The sequence below is a fragment of the Lycorma delicatula genome, chromosome 5 (genome assembly GCF_047948215.1).
Source record: "Lycorma delicatula isolate Av1 chromosome 5, ASM4794821v1, whole genome shotgun sequence".
In the NCBI taxonomy this organism is placed as follows: domain Eukaryota; kingdom Metazoa; phylum Arthropoda; class Insecta; order Hemiptera; family Fulgoridae; genus Lycorma; species Lycorma delicatula.
In genome coordinates this window covers 2,402,220-2,421,219 of record NC_134459.1, presented here as the reverse complement: position 1 = coordinate 2,421,219, position 19,000 = coordinate 2,402,220, and the positions used below count along the sequence as shown (strand labels likewise).

Sequence of the window (19,000 nt, the reverse complement as noted above, 5' to 3'; positions counted from 1 at the left end):
CAAAAACTTATTTCGGTTTTGCGTATTTGCTTAGCGGTATATAATTTTGGAAAATCAGAATGCATTTCGACGAATATTTACAAGTTTTTATTTTAAATTTTTATCGCTTTGTTAGGGTTTACAAAAAAAAATCTCTAAGATACACAGTAATTTTATAAGTCCTTTAAAGCCGATCAAAAAACGTATAATTGTCGTAATTTTCTACACGCGCTTAATGAAAATCATACGATCCGCTACAGAGATATTTACCCTCAAACTAGACCAAATATAATACTTAATCGGATAATACTACTAGTTTAAAATGTAACGGATAAAATAAAAATCGGTTTTATAACTAATTACATGGTTATTTATTAATAAAGTAATAAAAACATATTGTACTTCTAAACAGAATCGTATTAAAAAACTTATTTTTAAAAACAAAGAAAAGCAATATATCATTACAGTATTAATTTTTATTATTTCTTCCGTAAAGTTAACAAGTCACGTAATCAATCAGGACACACCCACCTGTTTTACTATAGTCATCGACGATAAAAAATTATCCTCCTTAACAAGTTTAATAATCTTCCGACCACAAGAAACCACAATACGCCCTTAACAAAAGTAAAAACTAAATAAATAATTTCTTCAGGTTTTTTTTTTATTCTTATAATGACTTGCATTAACATTCGCGTACAAAACTGAATAAAATGTTCCTGCAATTAAAATGATATGAATACCTGAATATATATATATATATACCTGGTGGCTGAAAAGTAAATTACATCCCCTCAAACATTTTTTATAATTGAAATAACCGGGTGCGACTTGCGGCATTCTTCCTTGTACCGAGAGGCTATTTCAATTAAAGTGCCGAGGGGCACTTTTTTGATTTTTGAGGAAGCGGGGGGGGGGCAACTCAAAAATCTCAAACGGGACAAGTGGTCGTTTTAAAGAGTTCAATGAGACGAGAAAATGATACGATTAAATCGCCGGATCCAAAATGACGGCCGACAATGTATTTGTTTTAGATTCTACAAAGAACAACGGTTGTATGCTCACCTTTAATTTTATCCCGATTCTCCGTTTGAAAATTTTCTCCGATACGGGAGGTCGAACGAACACATGATGTTTGACTTCCCGGCTCTTGCGGGAGCCAGAACTCAGGCCGCCCTGGAACTTAGAGGTTAAGGGGAAAATTGGCTACTTGAGCCGCATTGTCGGACCGTGTGAGAGTTCCTTGATGCGGTTGCATTGATCACGCGACATCAGTAGTTTATTAAAGGAAAAGAGACTCCTACCGACCTGCTGTAGGAGGCTACCTTCGAGGAATGGTCGGCCATCGGCCAATAGATCCAAGCTCTATAAACGGACAGGTACTTGCTGGTATTCAGCGACCTAGGCGCGGCAACGAATTGCTGTCCTCAGATTTAAGTTGACGCGATAAATGTTATATTTATGATAGTGATATATCATAGAATAGAGGAGGTGCACCTACTCGATTTAGTTTAATACATGACAAGTAAAGAACCCAAAAATCTAATGTTGTATAAACCGATATTGAGATCTGAATTTAAGAAAGCGTTAAAATATTGGAACGGCAGAAAGACTCCTAGAATAGACGGAATACCTGCAGAATTACTGCACAGTGCAGGTGAGGAAGCGATAAATAACTTGTACAAACTGGTGTGTACTATTTACGAAAAAGGGGAAGTTCCGTCAGATTTCAAAAAGAGCGTTATAGTCATGATACCGTACCGAAGAAAGCAGCAACAGATAAAGAATACAGAACAATTAGTTTAACTAGTACGCATCAAAAATCTTATCTATAATTCTGTATAGAAGAATCGAGAGGAGAGTGGAAGAAGTGTTAGGAGAAGACCAATTTCGTTTCAGGAAAAGTATAGGGACAAGGGAAGCAATTTTAGCGCTCAGATTAATAGTAGAAAGAAGATTAAAGAACAAAAAACCAACATACTTGGCTTTTATAGACCTAGAAAAGGCGTTCGATAACGTAGACTGGAATAAAATACTCAGTATTTTTAAAAAATTAGGGTTCAAGTACAGAAATAGAAGAACGATTGCTAGCATAGCATTTACAGGAACCAAATAGCAACAGTAATAATTGAAGAACATAAGAAAGAAGCCGTATTAAAAAAGAGAGTCCGACAAGGATGTTCCCTATCCCCGTTACTTTTTAATATTTACATGATATTAAACAACAATTTAGATCCGGAATAACAGTACAAGGTGAAAAGATAAAGATGCTAAGATTTGCCGATGATATAGTAATTCTAGCCGAGAGTAAAAAGGATTTAGAAGAAACAATGAACGGCATAGATGAAGTCCTACACAAGAACTATCGCGTGAAAATAAACAAGAACAAAATAAAAGTAATGAAATGTAGTAGAAATAACAAAGGTGGACCGCTGAATGTGAAAATAGGAGGAGAAAAGATTATGGAGGTAGAAGAATTTTGTTATTTGGGAAGTAGAATTACTAAAGATGGACGAAGCAGGAGCGAAATAAAATGCCGAATAGCACAGGCGAAACAAGCCTTCAGTCAGAAAAATAATTTTTTTACATCAAAAATTAATTTAAACGTCAGGAAAACATTTTTAAACGTATATGTTTGGAGCGTAGCTTTATACGGAAGTGAAACTTGCACGATCGGAGTACCCGAGAAGAAAAGATTAGAAGATTTTGAAAAGCGGTGCTGTAGGAGAATGTAAAAAATCAGACGGCTGGATAAAGCGACAAATGAAGAGGTGTTGCGGCAAATAGATGAAGAAAGAAGCGTTTGGAAAAATATAGTTAAAAGAAGAGACAGACTTACAGGCCAGATATTAAGGCATCCTGGAATAGTCGCTTTAATATTGAAGGGACAGGTAGAAGAGAAAAATTGAACAGGTAGCCAACGTTTGGAATATGTAAAACAAATTGTTAGGGATGTAGCATGTAGGGGTATACCGAGATGAGACGACTGGCACTAGATAGGGAATCTTGAAGAGCTCCATCAAACCGGTCAAAAGACTGAAGACAAAAAAATTTAATTCTGTCAGCAATTTCTAATCGCGTTGATGTTTTCGTACGGCGAGAGTGCCGTACAAAAACACGTTCTCGACGGTGTTTAAAAGATTTCCTACATTTATAGACGCTTATGTTTGTCAATGTTCTTCACCAAACTGTCTTTTAAGTCTTTCACAAATCTCTGACGGTTTCACATTTTTTTTGTACGAAATTTTATAAACCGTTCCACACTCGGTGCAATTTTTTCGCTAATATTTGTAAATAGATAGCCGGGTGATAAACGACTGGAGTAGGTTAGTGTTTTCCGCCGATCAGACGGTTCTACCGATCTCGGCTTTTATTTCTTTAATCCGAGTCAAATTCGAATTACAATTTCAATCGGAACATTTCTCGTATTCCATATTCTTTTCAATCATCCGTGGAAAAATATACCGACCGGTAATCACGATGACGTAGTACGATCGCCGATTCATCCGGTTTTTGTGATTCGTCTGCGTTTTTCAATTTATTTAATTTTTCTTCCGCCACCTCGGTCGGCCGCCCTAAATCCCGAGACCGAATGTACGTACCTCGAAGGGCTACTGTACCTTGAAACAGTTTACCCGACCTAGTTCCTAATAGCCTCTGGAGGCTATTCACATGTCATATATTTTGAAACGGGTAGGCGCACCCTATGTTATAATAAAATACGAGTGTATGATCGTCATAAATTAGAAATTTATCTCGTCGATTTAATTACAATTAAATAAGGACAGCAATTCGCTGCCGCGCCTTGCGTTTGTCAAATTTTTTTCAAGTATTTCAGTCAACGCATTTGTTGTAGCCCGTTTACATAAAACGGTTAAAGAAGGATTAATTTTTAATGCACGCTTCCAAGAATTTCCGCTAGCAAAAACAAAATAACATATCGGCATCATATTATCGGTCGTTCTGTTAATTGAATTTTAAATTCCATTAAATTTGTATATAAACGTAAAATTTCCAACGTTTCGTGTTACGTAAACGCTAATAAAAGACGGTGACTTATTTGATCGCACCAGGTAAGGTTACATGAACCCACCGGGTTGGTCTAGTGGTGAACGCGTCTTCCCAAATCAGCTGATTTGGAAGCCGAGAGTTCCAGCGTTCAAGTCCTAGTATAAACCATTTATACGGATTTGAATACTAGATCGTGGATACCGGTGTTCTTTGGTGGTTTGGTTTCAATTAACCATACATCTCAGGATTGGTCGAACTGAGACTGTACAAGACTACACTTCATTTACACTCATACATATCATCCTCATTCATCCTCTGAAGTATTATCTAAAAACGGTAGTTACCGGAGGCTAAACAGGAAAAAGAAAGTAAAGGTAAGGTTACATGGACTATCATTAAACAGGAATTTCTCTAATTTCCGTCATACGTTTAGTTCGCTAATTTGCTTAATATCACGACAACTTAAGTCTCAAAATAAGTAAGTGTTCTTCCATATCTTCGACAGTTAATTATCTTTAACTTTTTTAAAATAACAGAGAAGAAGAGAAGAGAAAACCGTTCCTACACACCTTACCTTTAAGAAAATATCGGTGATTATTTTTTGTTTTTTTTTTTTATATATTTGAATTAACCAGCTATTTTTATTAAAAAATTAACTACGAAACAAACGAGAACAAATAATTTTTCAAATAAACGGAAATCTAAAAAACGCATGCGTTTGAATTATAGAAGTTTCGCTTTACGTTACGTATTTTTTAAGTACTATAAAATATTAGCCGGCCTTCGTGGCGCGAGCGGTAGCGTCTCGGCCTTTCATCCGAAGGTCCCGGGTTCGAATCCCGGTCAGGCATGGCATTTTCACGTGCTACATTCTCATCCATCTCATCCTCTGAAGCGATACGTAACGGTGGTCCCGGAAGTTAAACGAGAAAAAAAATTTAACGATGAGTTCTTTCAAATAAAAAATACTAATAATAATAGATACGCGTTAGGATCTATAATATATTAACAGAATTAAAATATATACGTTTATGTATTTGTATATTTACAACGGGTGAATTTAACAAAGCTTAGATATGCATGTTGAAACGTAATTACACAAGAGGAAATAAATACAATGAAATACAAACGGAGCGTAAATAAAATTAAAAACGACAAAATATAAATGACTAATAACGAGAATAAAAGAATATTCGCATAATAATTAATTTCAGTATAACAAAAGAAAAAGTAACCGAAAAAACTGTTAACTAAAACCGGTTAATTAATCGATTTTTTATTAAAAATATTTGTAATTTAATTATCAGTATACGCGTTAGAATAGAAGAATAAACAAGTAAAATATTAATATTTATTTGTTTATCGTTGTGTAGTTTACACCGATACGGTATAATTACACGAATCAGAGCGATCCATTTCTAAATACTTTCAAAGGACAAACACGATTATTTCAAATTCAATTTTTATCTACAGTAGAAAAATCTAAAGTAAACAAAAACTTATTATAAAACTTTTTTTTATCATTTTAGGCGCGTACCTTAAAACTTTTTAATTACGTAAGCGTAGAGTTTTTTTAACGTAGTCTTTATGGAATGGAATGGAATGCAAAGTTGGCAGGAGTCTATTACTCCCTACTTTATCGCAGAACCTGGACAGAGTCCCTTGCTGCTGGATCATTCTACTCGGGCTTGTTTTTAAAAGGGTTATTTTTTTAATCTCGGATCTAATTTTTCAAGTTTTGTTTATTATTATTTTAGTGAATTTAAGACGGATTTAATTGCATTCCAATCCGTTGTTAAACCAGCGTTATCGAACCCATTTCACGGGCCGACCGCGGAAGGCTAGGCTTATAAAGCCTGTCCTCCCGACGTAATTCCCCTTCAGACCGTCCACTGAAGTCCTTTCGGTGCTAACTCTTTAATAGGCTAGCAGGAATACGCCACAACGGGGCACTAGCTATAAGGAGGGAGCAATGCGTCCCCTTTTCCGGAGGAGTCGTAATTGCTGGGATATTTTGTCTTACTGTAAGTTTTTTTTAAATTTAGACCGCGTTTTTGTTTTATGCGCGACTTACCGTGTTTGACGTCTTCAAACTATATAACTCGCGAAAACTTTTCACTCGCGACCCCGGAAACGCGTCTGACGCACTATTCCGTTTATGGCTCATGCGATATGGAGGCCCCTAAGCCTGGTTTGTCGATTTTCGGCTACCGCACCGCACCATCACGGTGGTTCGTCCAGTACGGCCGTAGTCTTTAAAACTGGATTCCATTATATTAAAAAATATAATTTCAGTTTATATTAATTGTAAGCGTTTAAAATTAAAAACGGTGCAGTCTACAAATATTTATCTTACTTTATCGGCTACCTAAATGACCGAATTAATAAGCGATAAGGAGAGAAATTTATTCGACCGTATTACCCCGTTTACTCCCATAAAAGCCCCCTTCCTCTTTTAACGGTCAAAATATCTATTTTATGTTATACGACCGGAAATTTTCTATTCAAATTTTGATAGGTTCAAGTAGTAATAAATTACATTTTTCATTTAGACAGAATAATATTCAAATCGAATTTCTGGAATGCGAATCATCAATCGGCGCAGAAATACAATGACATCTCCTGTAATCGAGTCGTTCTCATAAAAGTATCACTCCTCTTTGTACTGCTTCCTGTGAACCGCTTGCAACTTAAAACGATGAAAAATTATTCGCGGAACAACCTTGAAGTTGTTATTTACAAGCGGAAAACATAGAAGTTAAATTTAACCGAACTTACGATTACCTAATCTAATCTAAACAATAGCGTTTTGTTTGTACATCGAAAATAAAATTGGAATACTTTTTTAAAAATAGAATAGTACGGAGTAAGGACAGCCTCGTCCTTTGATCGAACGGTAAACAAGCAGCGGTTTAATTTTCAAATCGCCGCTTGCATTTGCACAAAACAACAGCACGAGACGGTCTTTCATCTGCTCTCCTCTGCTATCATATAAGTCGGTTCGGCATCTTTTTCCAGAATTCACAAGCTTCTTGCTGCTTCTCCGTGCCTCACGACGCTGCGGATGGCGGTTCTTCTCTTAAACTTTTCGAAACACCCACGGATTGCCTTGAATGCTTATTTTTCGTCCTTTAATGATCCTGGCGTCTTCTTAATGAGATCGCCAAAAATTAGTTTCGCCGCCTTACAAATTACGTTTTCGTTAATAGTGTCGCCTCGCATTTTCTTCTCGTCGATCCGTAAGAGAAGCGATCTTTTGACATCGTTGAGAATACGTGGCCGTCGCATAGAAATTCTTGTGACATCCTTTGAAACATCAATCTCCTTAATCTTATCCTTGTTTTTAAGGAAAGTGTAAATCGTCGGTGTAGACCGATCGTATGCGCGTGCTAGTTCCGTCACGCTCACACCTCTTTTTTACTTCTCAATTATTTGGCGTTTGACTTCTACGGTGGTTTTACTTTTACAGACTGATAGCCGAGATGCAGGCAGGATGTGACGTCACGATGTCTCTTCGTTCTGCGAAAAATCGTTCGTTAAGGAATTTCAACAATTTTTTTACATTTTGTTTTGCTCGTTATTCGAATCACTCGTTTTGGAAGGTGCTCGTTGAGCGAGGTTTGACCGTACTGTGTTTTATGTTTGTCGCAACCTCGGTTTAAAAAAAATAATAAAACTGAAAAGTATTATTTATCCGATCGTTACTTTCACTCGTATTTTTTTTAAGCAAAGTCAATTTTTAAAGACGAAACGAAACTGAAATTAAGAAAATAGCTGCTAGTATTTCTTTTTACTTAACTCCGACTTCTAAAAGTAGAAATTTTGAGAACTGAATAATTATTAGTTTTTTATTTTATACTTTTTAAAGATTTTGTTATTTATTATAATATTTAACGTTATCTTAGAGGAATTGCGAAATATTAATTTTATTCTTTTTTTAAATTCATTCACAGTTATTAAAAAAAAAGAAGAAAATACTAAAATTAAGTGAAATGTAACTCTAACGAAATAATTATCTACGTTATCAAAGAAAATTAATATATTGCTTGTTTTTCTTAAAAAAATACAAGTATTTAACGTATAGATTAGTCAATAACATACGCAGCAGTTTTAACGATTTTAGCATACCCGAAATTCAGGGTCTTGTTGATAACTGAAGTAGATTTAATGAATTCTTGATCGGTGTTTGATATAAGGGTTTAAAAATAACATTTTGTTTTTATTTTAATTACTTTTTCATATTTTTAATAGTTTAACTCAAACGGCTTCTTTGAAGGATATTAACGTGAGAAGTAATTAAAATAGCCGTTTGTAAGCTTCTTTTACTAAAAGTTATAAAAAATTTAAAAAATTTAATTTGTTTAAACAATTTTTATATTAAGAAAAAGTGCTGAAAAGATTTTTTAAATCGATCAGATAAATCCATTATTAAGTGATCGGTAAAGCTTGTACAAAGAGCTTTACAATACGCGTAGTAATATTTTAGTTCGTTGAATTCTGTAGGCTAATAGCTACATTGTTTCCGCAACTGAAATTTATAAAATACTGAACTTTATTTTAATTTTCGAGATCGGATAAACCGTCAGCTATTTTTAATAGAATATTTTATTGTACTATTTTTTCGTACGTAGACGATCTACATAATTTTTCGCATCGAACGCTACCGATGAATCTTTTACATAATTAAAGTTACGTCTGTAAATATCGCTAAGAAGCGTTTATTATTCAAGCTATTTTTTTGTTTCATATAAAACTAAAACAAAAGGGTTTTTTTTTAATTAACTTTGTTTATTTCCTTTTTCAATTTTAACCTATTATCTCGATCGGTGTCTATTCTACAGGTTGTAAAGGATTACGCACGAACGATCTAACTTATTTCCATGAAACATATTGTAACCCTTATAATAGAATGAAATCGATTTAAACGAAAACAATTTATTTCCAAGATTGAACTCTTAGTAATTTCTGCTACTTCTTACCTTGAAACATTTACTTGCGGACCGTCTTTCCTTAAATAAAAAATAGATCTTAGTACGTAATCGCTGAAAATTAAAAAAAAAAAGTAACACGGTAAAAAATTGAACCTGCTATCCCTGTTTTGTGGAACTGGCTTTTGACTTTACGCTCAGGATCCATTTTATTATTAATTTCAAACGATGAAAATTAAAAAATAAAACAGAACACCAACATCTGTCGCAGATAATTTTATGGATTTTTAAATCGGGTGGCTCCTTTCCATATCTTAGGAAGGCAGTTTTATTTTTTGCGATTTACATAAAATCACTGTCTTTAGTAAAAGATATAATCAAATAAAATTTTAAAGAATTTTCGTATGATTTTTTTTTTTAATTTTGAAATTTCGGGTAATAAGTAAGGTTTAGCGCCTGAAGGAAGAATTCAGCTTGTCAAAAATACATAAAAGTTACGATCATCTTAAACAAAAATAACTAAGCGACAATAATCAACAAAAATGTGAAATTTTAGACAAAAAATTTGTCATATGTAATATCTACAATAAAAGCGTAACGTTTCTTGGAATAATTGTAAACTTAAGAATGAAATAACAAATGTAAATAGTCAACACGAGAAAACCAGCTATTTATTACTTCCTTTAATAACCACTTGGAGGTTACTGTTTAATTATGTACATATATTTAATTGAACTATTTTAACTAAGGAAAAAATTGCACGTAAAGAATACTTTTTCTTCTGCAGTTTATTTGTTCTGAAAAAAAAGAAATAAGCAAAGCCCTTTATTGTTGTGCGACTAACAAATTCAAAAATACGAGTAAGATAATTCAATAATTAGAAACACGTTTTTATTTTCCATTTTAATGTTCTTCTACCTACTATATCGGGTACATTAAAATTAAATAAATCAAGGTTTTAGAAAGTAAATTAATAAATAAAGAAAGTAAATCAAGTGCTGGCGGCCTTCGACCGAATATTCCTGGATGGTTGTTTGCCACCACCAGAATAGAAGGAGGCCAGGGTGGTGAAGAGGTAGGAGGGCCAGTCGGAGACCGACCTCTTTGCCTGTTAAGTTGCCTAAGCGAACTCTTCGACAGGCTGTTGACGGAGCGTCTACGAGATGAAGTAGAAAGGAAGGGAGGCCTCGGTGAATGTCAATATGGATTCAGGAGAAGGTGGACGACGGAGGATGCCGTACCTAGGGTGATGAGGATTATCGATGAGACCGCAGCGGGTTGTTGGAGGACAAGGTGCATCCCGGCGGATGTCAAGAATGCATCCAACTCACTGCCGTTCGGGTGCATCATGGATGAGTTCCTTCGGAGAGATATCAGCCCGTATCTTGTGCGAGTCCTTCAGAACTATTTTATCGGCAGGAGGATAGTCGGTCATGCAGAAGGTAAGGAGGTTACGGCCAGTATGGATCGCGGTGTTCCGCAGGTTTGGTAACCGGACCGATTCTGTGGAACCTAGCATATGATGGCATTCTCAGGTTGCGGTATCCTGAGGGAGTTTCGGTTACCGGTTTTGCCGATGACGTCTTCATGGTATTAGTCGCCAGAAGAGAAAAGGAGATAATAAGAAAAGGTGAACGGGCCATTCTATTGTTCGACAGATAGTTGGTGGGCCACGGCCTTAGCCCCGCTGCAGAAAAAACGAGGTTTTCTCTGAAGAAAACCTTCTTCGCGGAAGAAGGCGAGTCTCCCCCGTCAGGCTAAGAGAAGGGGGGTCGTTATCGAGCCGGTCAGTAGAGCCAAATACCTGGGGGTTTGGCTTGAAAGCCGGAGAGCCTTTCGAGATCATGTCAGGAAGGCAGTCGACAAGGCAGATAGAACAGTGTCGGCTGACTCGAGGCTCATGAACAAGGTTAGCGGGCCAAGCTCATCAAAGAGGAGGATGCTGGCGGCGGTGGCTCATCGGTCCGTTGCCTTGTATACCGTGATAGTGTGGAGGAGGGGGTTGTGCTCGAAAGTGGCCGTTCGGAGGCTTGCGGAGCTGTAACGCCAACTGGCAATCGGCGTTGTGGAGAGCGGGATACCGCAGAACATACTCTTCCAGCGGCCAAGGTGAGAAATGACAGGATGACGATGCCGACATGTTATTTGCGGTTCCGAGAGGTTACCGCAAATAACATAATGGAGGTAATGCTTCACGGCGAGAGGAACCGGTCTATAGTCAGTAAGATAATAGGGAACATCATCTGAAAGAAGACCCTGGAGGAAGTGCCGCCTTTAAATATTGAACGGGGACCCCTGGGGTCCTTAAGCGGGGAAAAGAAAGACCGATACTCGGTTTTGGGCCCCGATAAGGGACCCCGGATTAGAGGTGGCGCTTATTAAAAGACCGAGACCCAGCCACTGCGGGGTGCTGTCAGGAACGGCAGAGCCGGGTCTGGCACGGCCTCGCAGTGGAGTAGTGGCAACTAACACCCTCATCAAGGCCGTGTTACACGGGATCGTTGTTCGGACCTTGAGGGGAAGGGAGAAAAATAAGGCGTATGAGAAGCTTATTAGGGCTTACGGTCCCAGCCGACGTAAAAAAAGAACATTCGAATCGTTTCAGCATACAGAACGATTTCAAACAATGCGGTAGAAGTTATCGCGGGAATTACGCCTTTTCATCTAAGAGCGATGCAGTTAAAAAGGACGCATGAGGGCATGCGTAAGGGTGAAGTACGTAGATTAGCATCGGAAGAATGGCAGGCGGAGTGGGACGGAGCTCCCCTCCTTAAGTCGGTGTGGACCAAGAGATTGATCCCCAGGATAGAGCCGTGGGTCCAGAGGAATCACGGCGAGGTGGACCGTTATCTCGCCCCTTTCTTTTCGGGCTACGGTGAATTCTCCTTTTATCCGCATCGTTTTCGCAGGAGGGAGGCCCGTGTATTTGCTGTGGCATCAAAGACACCCCTGAGCGTACATTTTTGGCTGCACCAGACGGGCTGAAGTCTGATGAGGAAACAATATGGAGCGGCTGATCCCGGGTAACGTCATGGAATTTACGCTCAAAGAAAAGCAAAAACGGGACGCTGTAGGAAATACAGACATCTTACGAACCGAGGAAGCTGACAGCAGGATATGGGATGCCGATTAGACAAACCGAAGACGAAGACCTCTAAACAAAGTACCGAGGTAAAGATCTTAATTAATGTAGAGATCTTAATTTCCATTTAATCTTTTATAAAGAAAAGGAGACAAAATTGAAAATAATAAAAAAGCGAATATTAATTAGTAAAAATCGTACACCCTCTTAAGAATTATTTAAAGTAATGCTAGACAGTAATATTAAATAACACTTAAAAGAAGACGTAGACACCTATAATCTGTATATTAGGAGGTAGAATACTTTCTCAAACTACTTTCCTGGATTCATTTTTTTACAAAATGAAAGTAAAATCATTCTGTTACTTATTTAATGCCAAAACCGTTTGCTTTAGTTCAAACTAAAATGATTAATGATTTTTTAACTTTTAAAGATTCTAAATAAAATTTTAAAAAAAATTATATAAGTACTAGCTCCCCGTCGCAGCTTCGCCCACGCTATACGGTTAATTACGTTTCCCGTAGCGGTCGATCTTTTTTAGTCAAGTAACCGGAGACAGGTGCGCAATTCACACACAGTATCGGTGGCAGTGGCTGTGTTGGTTGAGGCACAGCGCCGTACCTTCGCACCCCTTAAAAAAATCGAAATTAAAAATAACCCGAAAACGGTTTTTAAATATTTACCTAAAAATTATTTCCAAGCCCGAATCTACTGAATACCTCGTTCACTATAATCGGGAATGGAAAATTTGCAGTCGTCGTTCAAAATTTTTTTTATCTTTCTTCATTCCCTTTCACGGTCAAATTTTAAAAATATAGAAATCGGTTTATCGACGTGAAGATTACACTAGCCAAAAGTCAAAAAAAGATTTTTTCATTTATTTCCGAGAAATAAAAAAACCACAGGATTTCAAAAGAAATTCAAAAATCAATTTTAACCCTTAAAACTCGGAATGCAACTGAAAAAAATCAAAAAATTGATTTTTAGATGGTCATAATCAACCGGTTCAAACCCAAGACCTCTTTTTTTTAGCGTCCGGAACCGCAGTAAGGTATTACTCGGAGAATGAACGATTACGATACGTACGAATGTAAATGAAGTATAATCCTGAACGGTCTCAGATCGATCGTTCCTGAGATGTGCGGTTTAACGAAGCGATAATGAAAGAACACCGGTATCTACTGTCGAGTATTCAAATCCGTATAAACGTAACCGCCTTTACTAGGAATAGAACTCTCGACTTCGAAATCAGACGATTTGGAATCGTCGACCTGAGACCGTACAAGAACAACACTTCATATACACTCGTACATATCGTTCTCTGAAGTATACCTTACGTCGGATCCGAAAGCTAAACGGAAAGAGAAAGAAAGATATCGGTTCAAACCCGGCTCACACGGAGAGACGCTTAACGGTTCACGATACATTAATTCGATTCGTTGAAGTTTGCGCTTCAACCGAAAAATCTTCAATACTACGTTAAATATATTTTAGACTTTAAGTTATGACAAAAAAACACGGGTAACAATTTAGTAGCAATATATCGGATAGCTTTTTCGTTTAACCAGAACAAAAAAACCCTTATCCTTTTTATATAACAGTAGATCTTTTAAATCTAACCGAAGATTTATAATAGCTTATAAAAAATTGATTTTTTTTTTTTTTTTTTTAATTAAAAACTACTTTTTTAATTTTTAATTTATTTTCTCTGTAAGAAATAATCCTTCGCGATCCAAAGGATATAAATATATAAGGATATATAAATATAAAAACGTTATGCGTTTACATACAACGAAATTATGTGAAAATAGTCAATTGCAGGTAGGTGTACTCATATTCATACATACAATCGCTGAAATACTAATAAGAATCGCAAACGTATTCGCTACACGACCGATTGCTGTTTTAAACAAAGAGCAGACGTCAGTACTGTAGCCGAATATCCTGATATGCAAAAGTATATATTCGGATCGATTAAATAAATCAATAGGAAAAGCCATTTCACGTTTCTTTTGTAAGCTTAGTTTATGTCGCTCGTGATTTTTGTAGAACGGGCACGCTAATTTCGGAAGTTACCGGTGTCTCATGTCAGGTCTCTTTAATATAATCGTTAACATTACTAACAACTGTAATATTTTAATTATTTCCGATAATCGAATAAATAGTACGTAACTTGAACAAATACACGTATAACTGTAATATATCCCCGTTTTGTAACTATAAAATTAAGAAAGCAGTAGAATTAAGAATAAATACGATAAATAATATTGCAACTGTAATATCACCGGTAAAACGTTTATAACTTATTGTATTTTAAAAATGTTTTGTTCTTTTACAAAAAAAGATATCGGTTTATTCAGCGATCCCCACGATCAAGCAAAATCCTCAGCTTCTTTTAACGAAGCGATAATTAATTTATGAAAGACGACAAATAGTGTTAATAATACAAATGATATGTAAGTATAACAAAAAGTTACATAAATGCAAAAAATACTTTGATAATGTAAATCTTTATATTAAAAAAGGTAAATATAAAAAAAAATCCGATTACGATAATTCGAACTATATCGGCTTTTCCTTTGAAGATAAAATTTAATAGTTTAAATAATCCCGTACTTTTAAAATTATACACCTTTTTTAAAGAAGCGCTATTTAAAATTCGATAAAAAAAGAGGAAAATTTCTATTACATAGACTTTTCTACAAAGAAATGATAGTTCTTCTATCAAAAAATAGTGACTGACCTCTAATAAAAAAATAACACAGATCGTATTTATAAAATCGTTAATTAAATATGAACTTTCCTATTTTTTTCTAATAATAGAGGAAAAAATTAATAATAATTTTACTAATAGCTCTTTCTGCACGAGATTAACAATAAAAAGTTATCAAATTTGTTTTTAATCGATTTCAATACATCGTTAACGCCTAATATTTAACATTACTTGGATAAATTTCAATGGAATTAATCGATCGAAAATAAAATTAATTTTTTCCTTTAAGGAAACTAAATGTTTGTATATTAGTTACGAACTCGATAACTAATATGTTTGTTTAATTATTGTAAAATAAAACTTTGAATAATACATTGTATAATCGTATAATATATTAACAAATAATAATTTACAAATAGAAACACTGTTTTAAACGTAAAACGACACGAATGTAAATATATGAATCGGTGAAAAGAAATTTAAAATAAGTTATTAAAATAAACTTATAAGTAAAAATTAAACAAAGAACAATAAAAACCAGCCAAATAAATTATAAACAAAAATTATAAGTCGTATTCAGCGAGTCACTTTGGCAGGATTAAAATTTGTACCGGATTTTTATATATTATAATATTTATTATATAATATATTATTATATTTATATATTTTTATATATATATATATATATATATATATATATATATATATATATAAATGCAGAAATTTATGGTGGGTTCTCTCTTTCCGTTCGCAACAGCATAACGCGAGAACCAACCGACCGACTGCTTCCAAATTGTCAGGATACATATCCTAAGATTGTGTATTTTAAGCCACAGACCGAGACCCTAGCCCCCTTGGGAGTAAAATTGTGAAGTTTTCCTCGTCGAAAATCTGTTTACTTTACTTACTATTATTCTTTCTTTTGTAATTTATTTTCTTTGTCGGGTATTTGTAATCGTCTTTAAACTTTAATCGTTATTTATCGGTATTATACTCACGACTATAAATATAACTAACATACCGGGGGTCTGGTTAAACGGGAAAGCTACTGTTCTTTGAATAAGGCCTAAAATATATATAAGTAAAGTTTTTTTGATATCACCGACCGTTGGCCCGACGAGTGGAAGAAATGGGGTTTCGAAGACAAAGAAAATTGCATTTCCCTTAATAGGCGCAGTATCGAATCGGTTTAAAGCGGTCCTTAGTTCTCTAAACATTACCTAAAACTTTTGTCTGAAACAATTCTTGACATGACCAACCCTTACGGCAAGGGATGACCAAAGTTTTGCTGGAATTGTAATAAAATGGGGATTGTCATATGCCAAACGTGTGAAACTTTTTTCGCGGTCAACCGTTGTCGTGTCGAGTAAATCGGAGGTTTTTCTTAACTTTAAGGTGGAAATCTTTTTATCCCCTTCTTAGCACCGGTGAAATCTACCTCCGCCTTCCGGCGTGGCGAAAGGATTTTTTTCTCCTTTAAAAGAAAAATAAATTTACGATCGTAACGTTTCTGTTTGTAAATTAAATTTTATTTCCAACTCCGTCCATTAAATTTTAATTTACTGGACTAATTTGTTCTAAAAGCCTCAGAAATCAAACAAAATCAAAGACTGTTTTGTCGTATAAATATCTGTATGTTTATCTTAATAATATTTGCACGCGATTATATTTTAAATAATTAAAGATAATAAAATTTAATCGCACCTTTGATTTATAATTAATTGGATATTTAGTTATGTTTCTACATCGAGATGATCGTCACGGTGTCCCTTGATCTATCCAAGTAAACGGCGGAGCAGTTCTTGATATAGTCTGTGGAATAGCATATCGACTTATTCCTAATGCGATTTATATAATGAATCGTTTTATGTACCGATCAGAACAGATTATTTATTTATTTACTTAAAAGCGCAATTCGCTAAGAAATTATCAAAATAAGATTAAACAAGAACTTCCTAAAATGCAAAAGTAACGTCTAATAAAAATATAAGATTTTATGAAGCAGAAACACGGTAAACGTAGTTTACTATTCTTTAAAAAACCTGTGTTACTAACGTGGTCTTATTTAAAAATAAGAAACATTTCTTTCGTTGAATGTATTTTAGGTGTAATTATTCAAATATAAAAAAATTTGATGCGGACAACATACGACTTCCTTGTACGCCTATTAAATTACATTTACACACTTTTTTTTTAAACGGAAAGTACATAAAATTTTATTTCATTAAAAACTTCATATATATATATATATATATATATATATATATATATATATAATTATTGAATTATTCATCGTTATTTTGTTTTTTACAATGAGAGGTTAATAATTATTAATAAATCAATTTATCTAAATTAAAAAAAGAGGTTAAAAAAAGGAGATGAAGTCTGATTCAAACCGATTTGCCTTCCCCTTATAAGATCCAAATATTTCATTAATTAAAATTTAATTTGGCTGTAACTCTGGAACCGACGAATATAATTACTACTATATCGCTGAAAAGCTCTCAATGAGGGATTATTACTGCAGTTAAGAAAAAGGCCAAATGTTTTTGGATTTTGGGCTTTTTTGGACGCTTTTGGTTCAGTCGACTGCAATCAAAAAACAGGAGGTGCACAATTAGATGTTACAACAATCCTAATTCCAAAATTTCAACAACCTACGGCTAATCATTTTTGAGTTATGCGAGATAAGTACATACATACGTACGTACATAAATACGTACGTACAGACGTCACGCCGAAACTAGTCAAAATGGATTCAGGGATGGTCAGAATGGATATTTCCGTTAAAATCTGGAACCGAAATTTTTCTCGATCGCAATTTACTTTACTTTACTTCGTACAAGGAAGTAAAAATAATATAAAAAAGGATAGTTGTGAATATTACCGACTTGTAAGCAGAAACGAAAGTGAACGAAGCAAAGTGAACATTAACCTTTAACAACCAAAAGATTTATTGATTCTGAAAGATTTTAAAGTTTCTTACGAAAACGTAAGAATCACTATTCACCCGTAATAATGTGATAATTTGAAAATAAAAAATTCACACTAGAACGGAAAACAACGAGCGGTATAATAAACCTGGGCGACTGATAAAAATATTTAAAGAGCCTTACGTAAAAAATTGTCAATCGGTTTCATAGATTATAAACCGCAAGCAGTTTTACGACTATAATCAAGTTTTAAAGGAATTTCCCTTAAAACACCTTAATTACATTCTAGACGTAAACATTAAATCAAAGGTAGCATAAGCACCGATAAAGTCCAGCCAGTAATAAACTAGAAATCGTGATAATGTCCTACCCGGTTCTACGAATAAAATTACAACAAAAAATTATAATAGAACGTAAAAACAAATAGCGTTATAAACGTAACGTAAACACTTTGATGACGCACAATTTAAGAAGATAGGCCTCGTCCTAATGTAAAAATTAATAACAAGGTGTAAATCGGAATAAACAATTTTCAAACCTTAACGACTAGAGCGAAAAGAATGCTTAGTGTGCTAACAGGTGCGAGTGTAAAATAAGTACGATATATTTGATTTACAATACAAATCGACTGAACTAAAATGGGCGTGTACTTACTTAATGTTATTCGATTCCATTTTATCAAAACGCTGTACTTAACTCTTGATGCAGAAAAGATAACGTTATGAATTTACGGGTTCAGCAGCATATCACACCGGAGAACAACGAGAGGCTAAATGCACCGGACGATTGAACGGACAGCAGACACAGATACTACGACGAGACACGTGCGAAAGCGATGCCCTCTACCGTGCTCAAATCGACACAGCTACAGCACAGCTGGGTTCGCAAGACACTTGCTCCGCTGACAACCGCACTACCAACTTAGCCGCTTAAAATAATCGTATTTTATACAGATATTATCAGTTTTATACTTGCTACGGTTCGCGGCTTCTTTTTTAACATAGAAAATGATGTTATCTTCAATATGAAACTGAAATCGCAAATAATATTTACAGATATTAGAGAAAACACATTATTAAGTAATTTAAAAATATATTGTCGCTGTAATTCTGTCGATTTTTATAAACGTTAAACGGATATAACTACAAACAATATATACGTTATTTATTTAATAACTTTTTTCTTCAATGTAAAATGTTTCAGTCGTATTTTTTTATAAAACTAGAAAACAAAATAGAGAATATACTAACGTTTCTCGTGATATGGAAACGATTAAAATTATGATAGACTACAGATTACATTAACGATTATTATTTTCAAACAGAATCGAACATTAATAAGAATAATAAAAATG

The 19,000-nt window shown here is 34.7% G+C and overlaps 1 protein-coding gene across 1 annotated transcript in view; it reads right to left on the bottom strand.

Moving 5' to 3' along the window:
- The window catches only part of LOC142324656 (uncharacterized), a 249,782-nt gene extending 231,255 nt beyond the window's left edge, over positions 1-18,527 (bottom strand). The window contains exon 1 of the mRNA XM_075365524.1: positions 18,301-18,527. Coding sequence (XP_075221639.1) covers positions 18,301-18,320 — 20 coding nt within the window. The 5' untranslated portion in view covers positions 18,321-18,527. The remainder of the gene's footprint in view (positions 1-18,300) is intronic.
- Between the last annotated feature and the right edge of the window lie 473 nt (positions 18,528-19,000).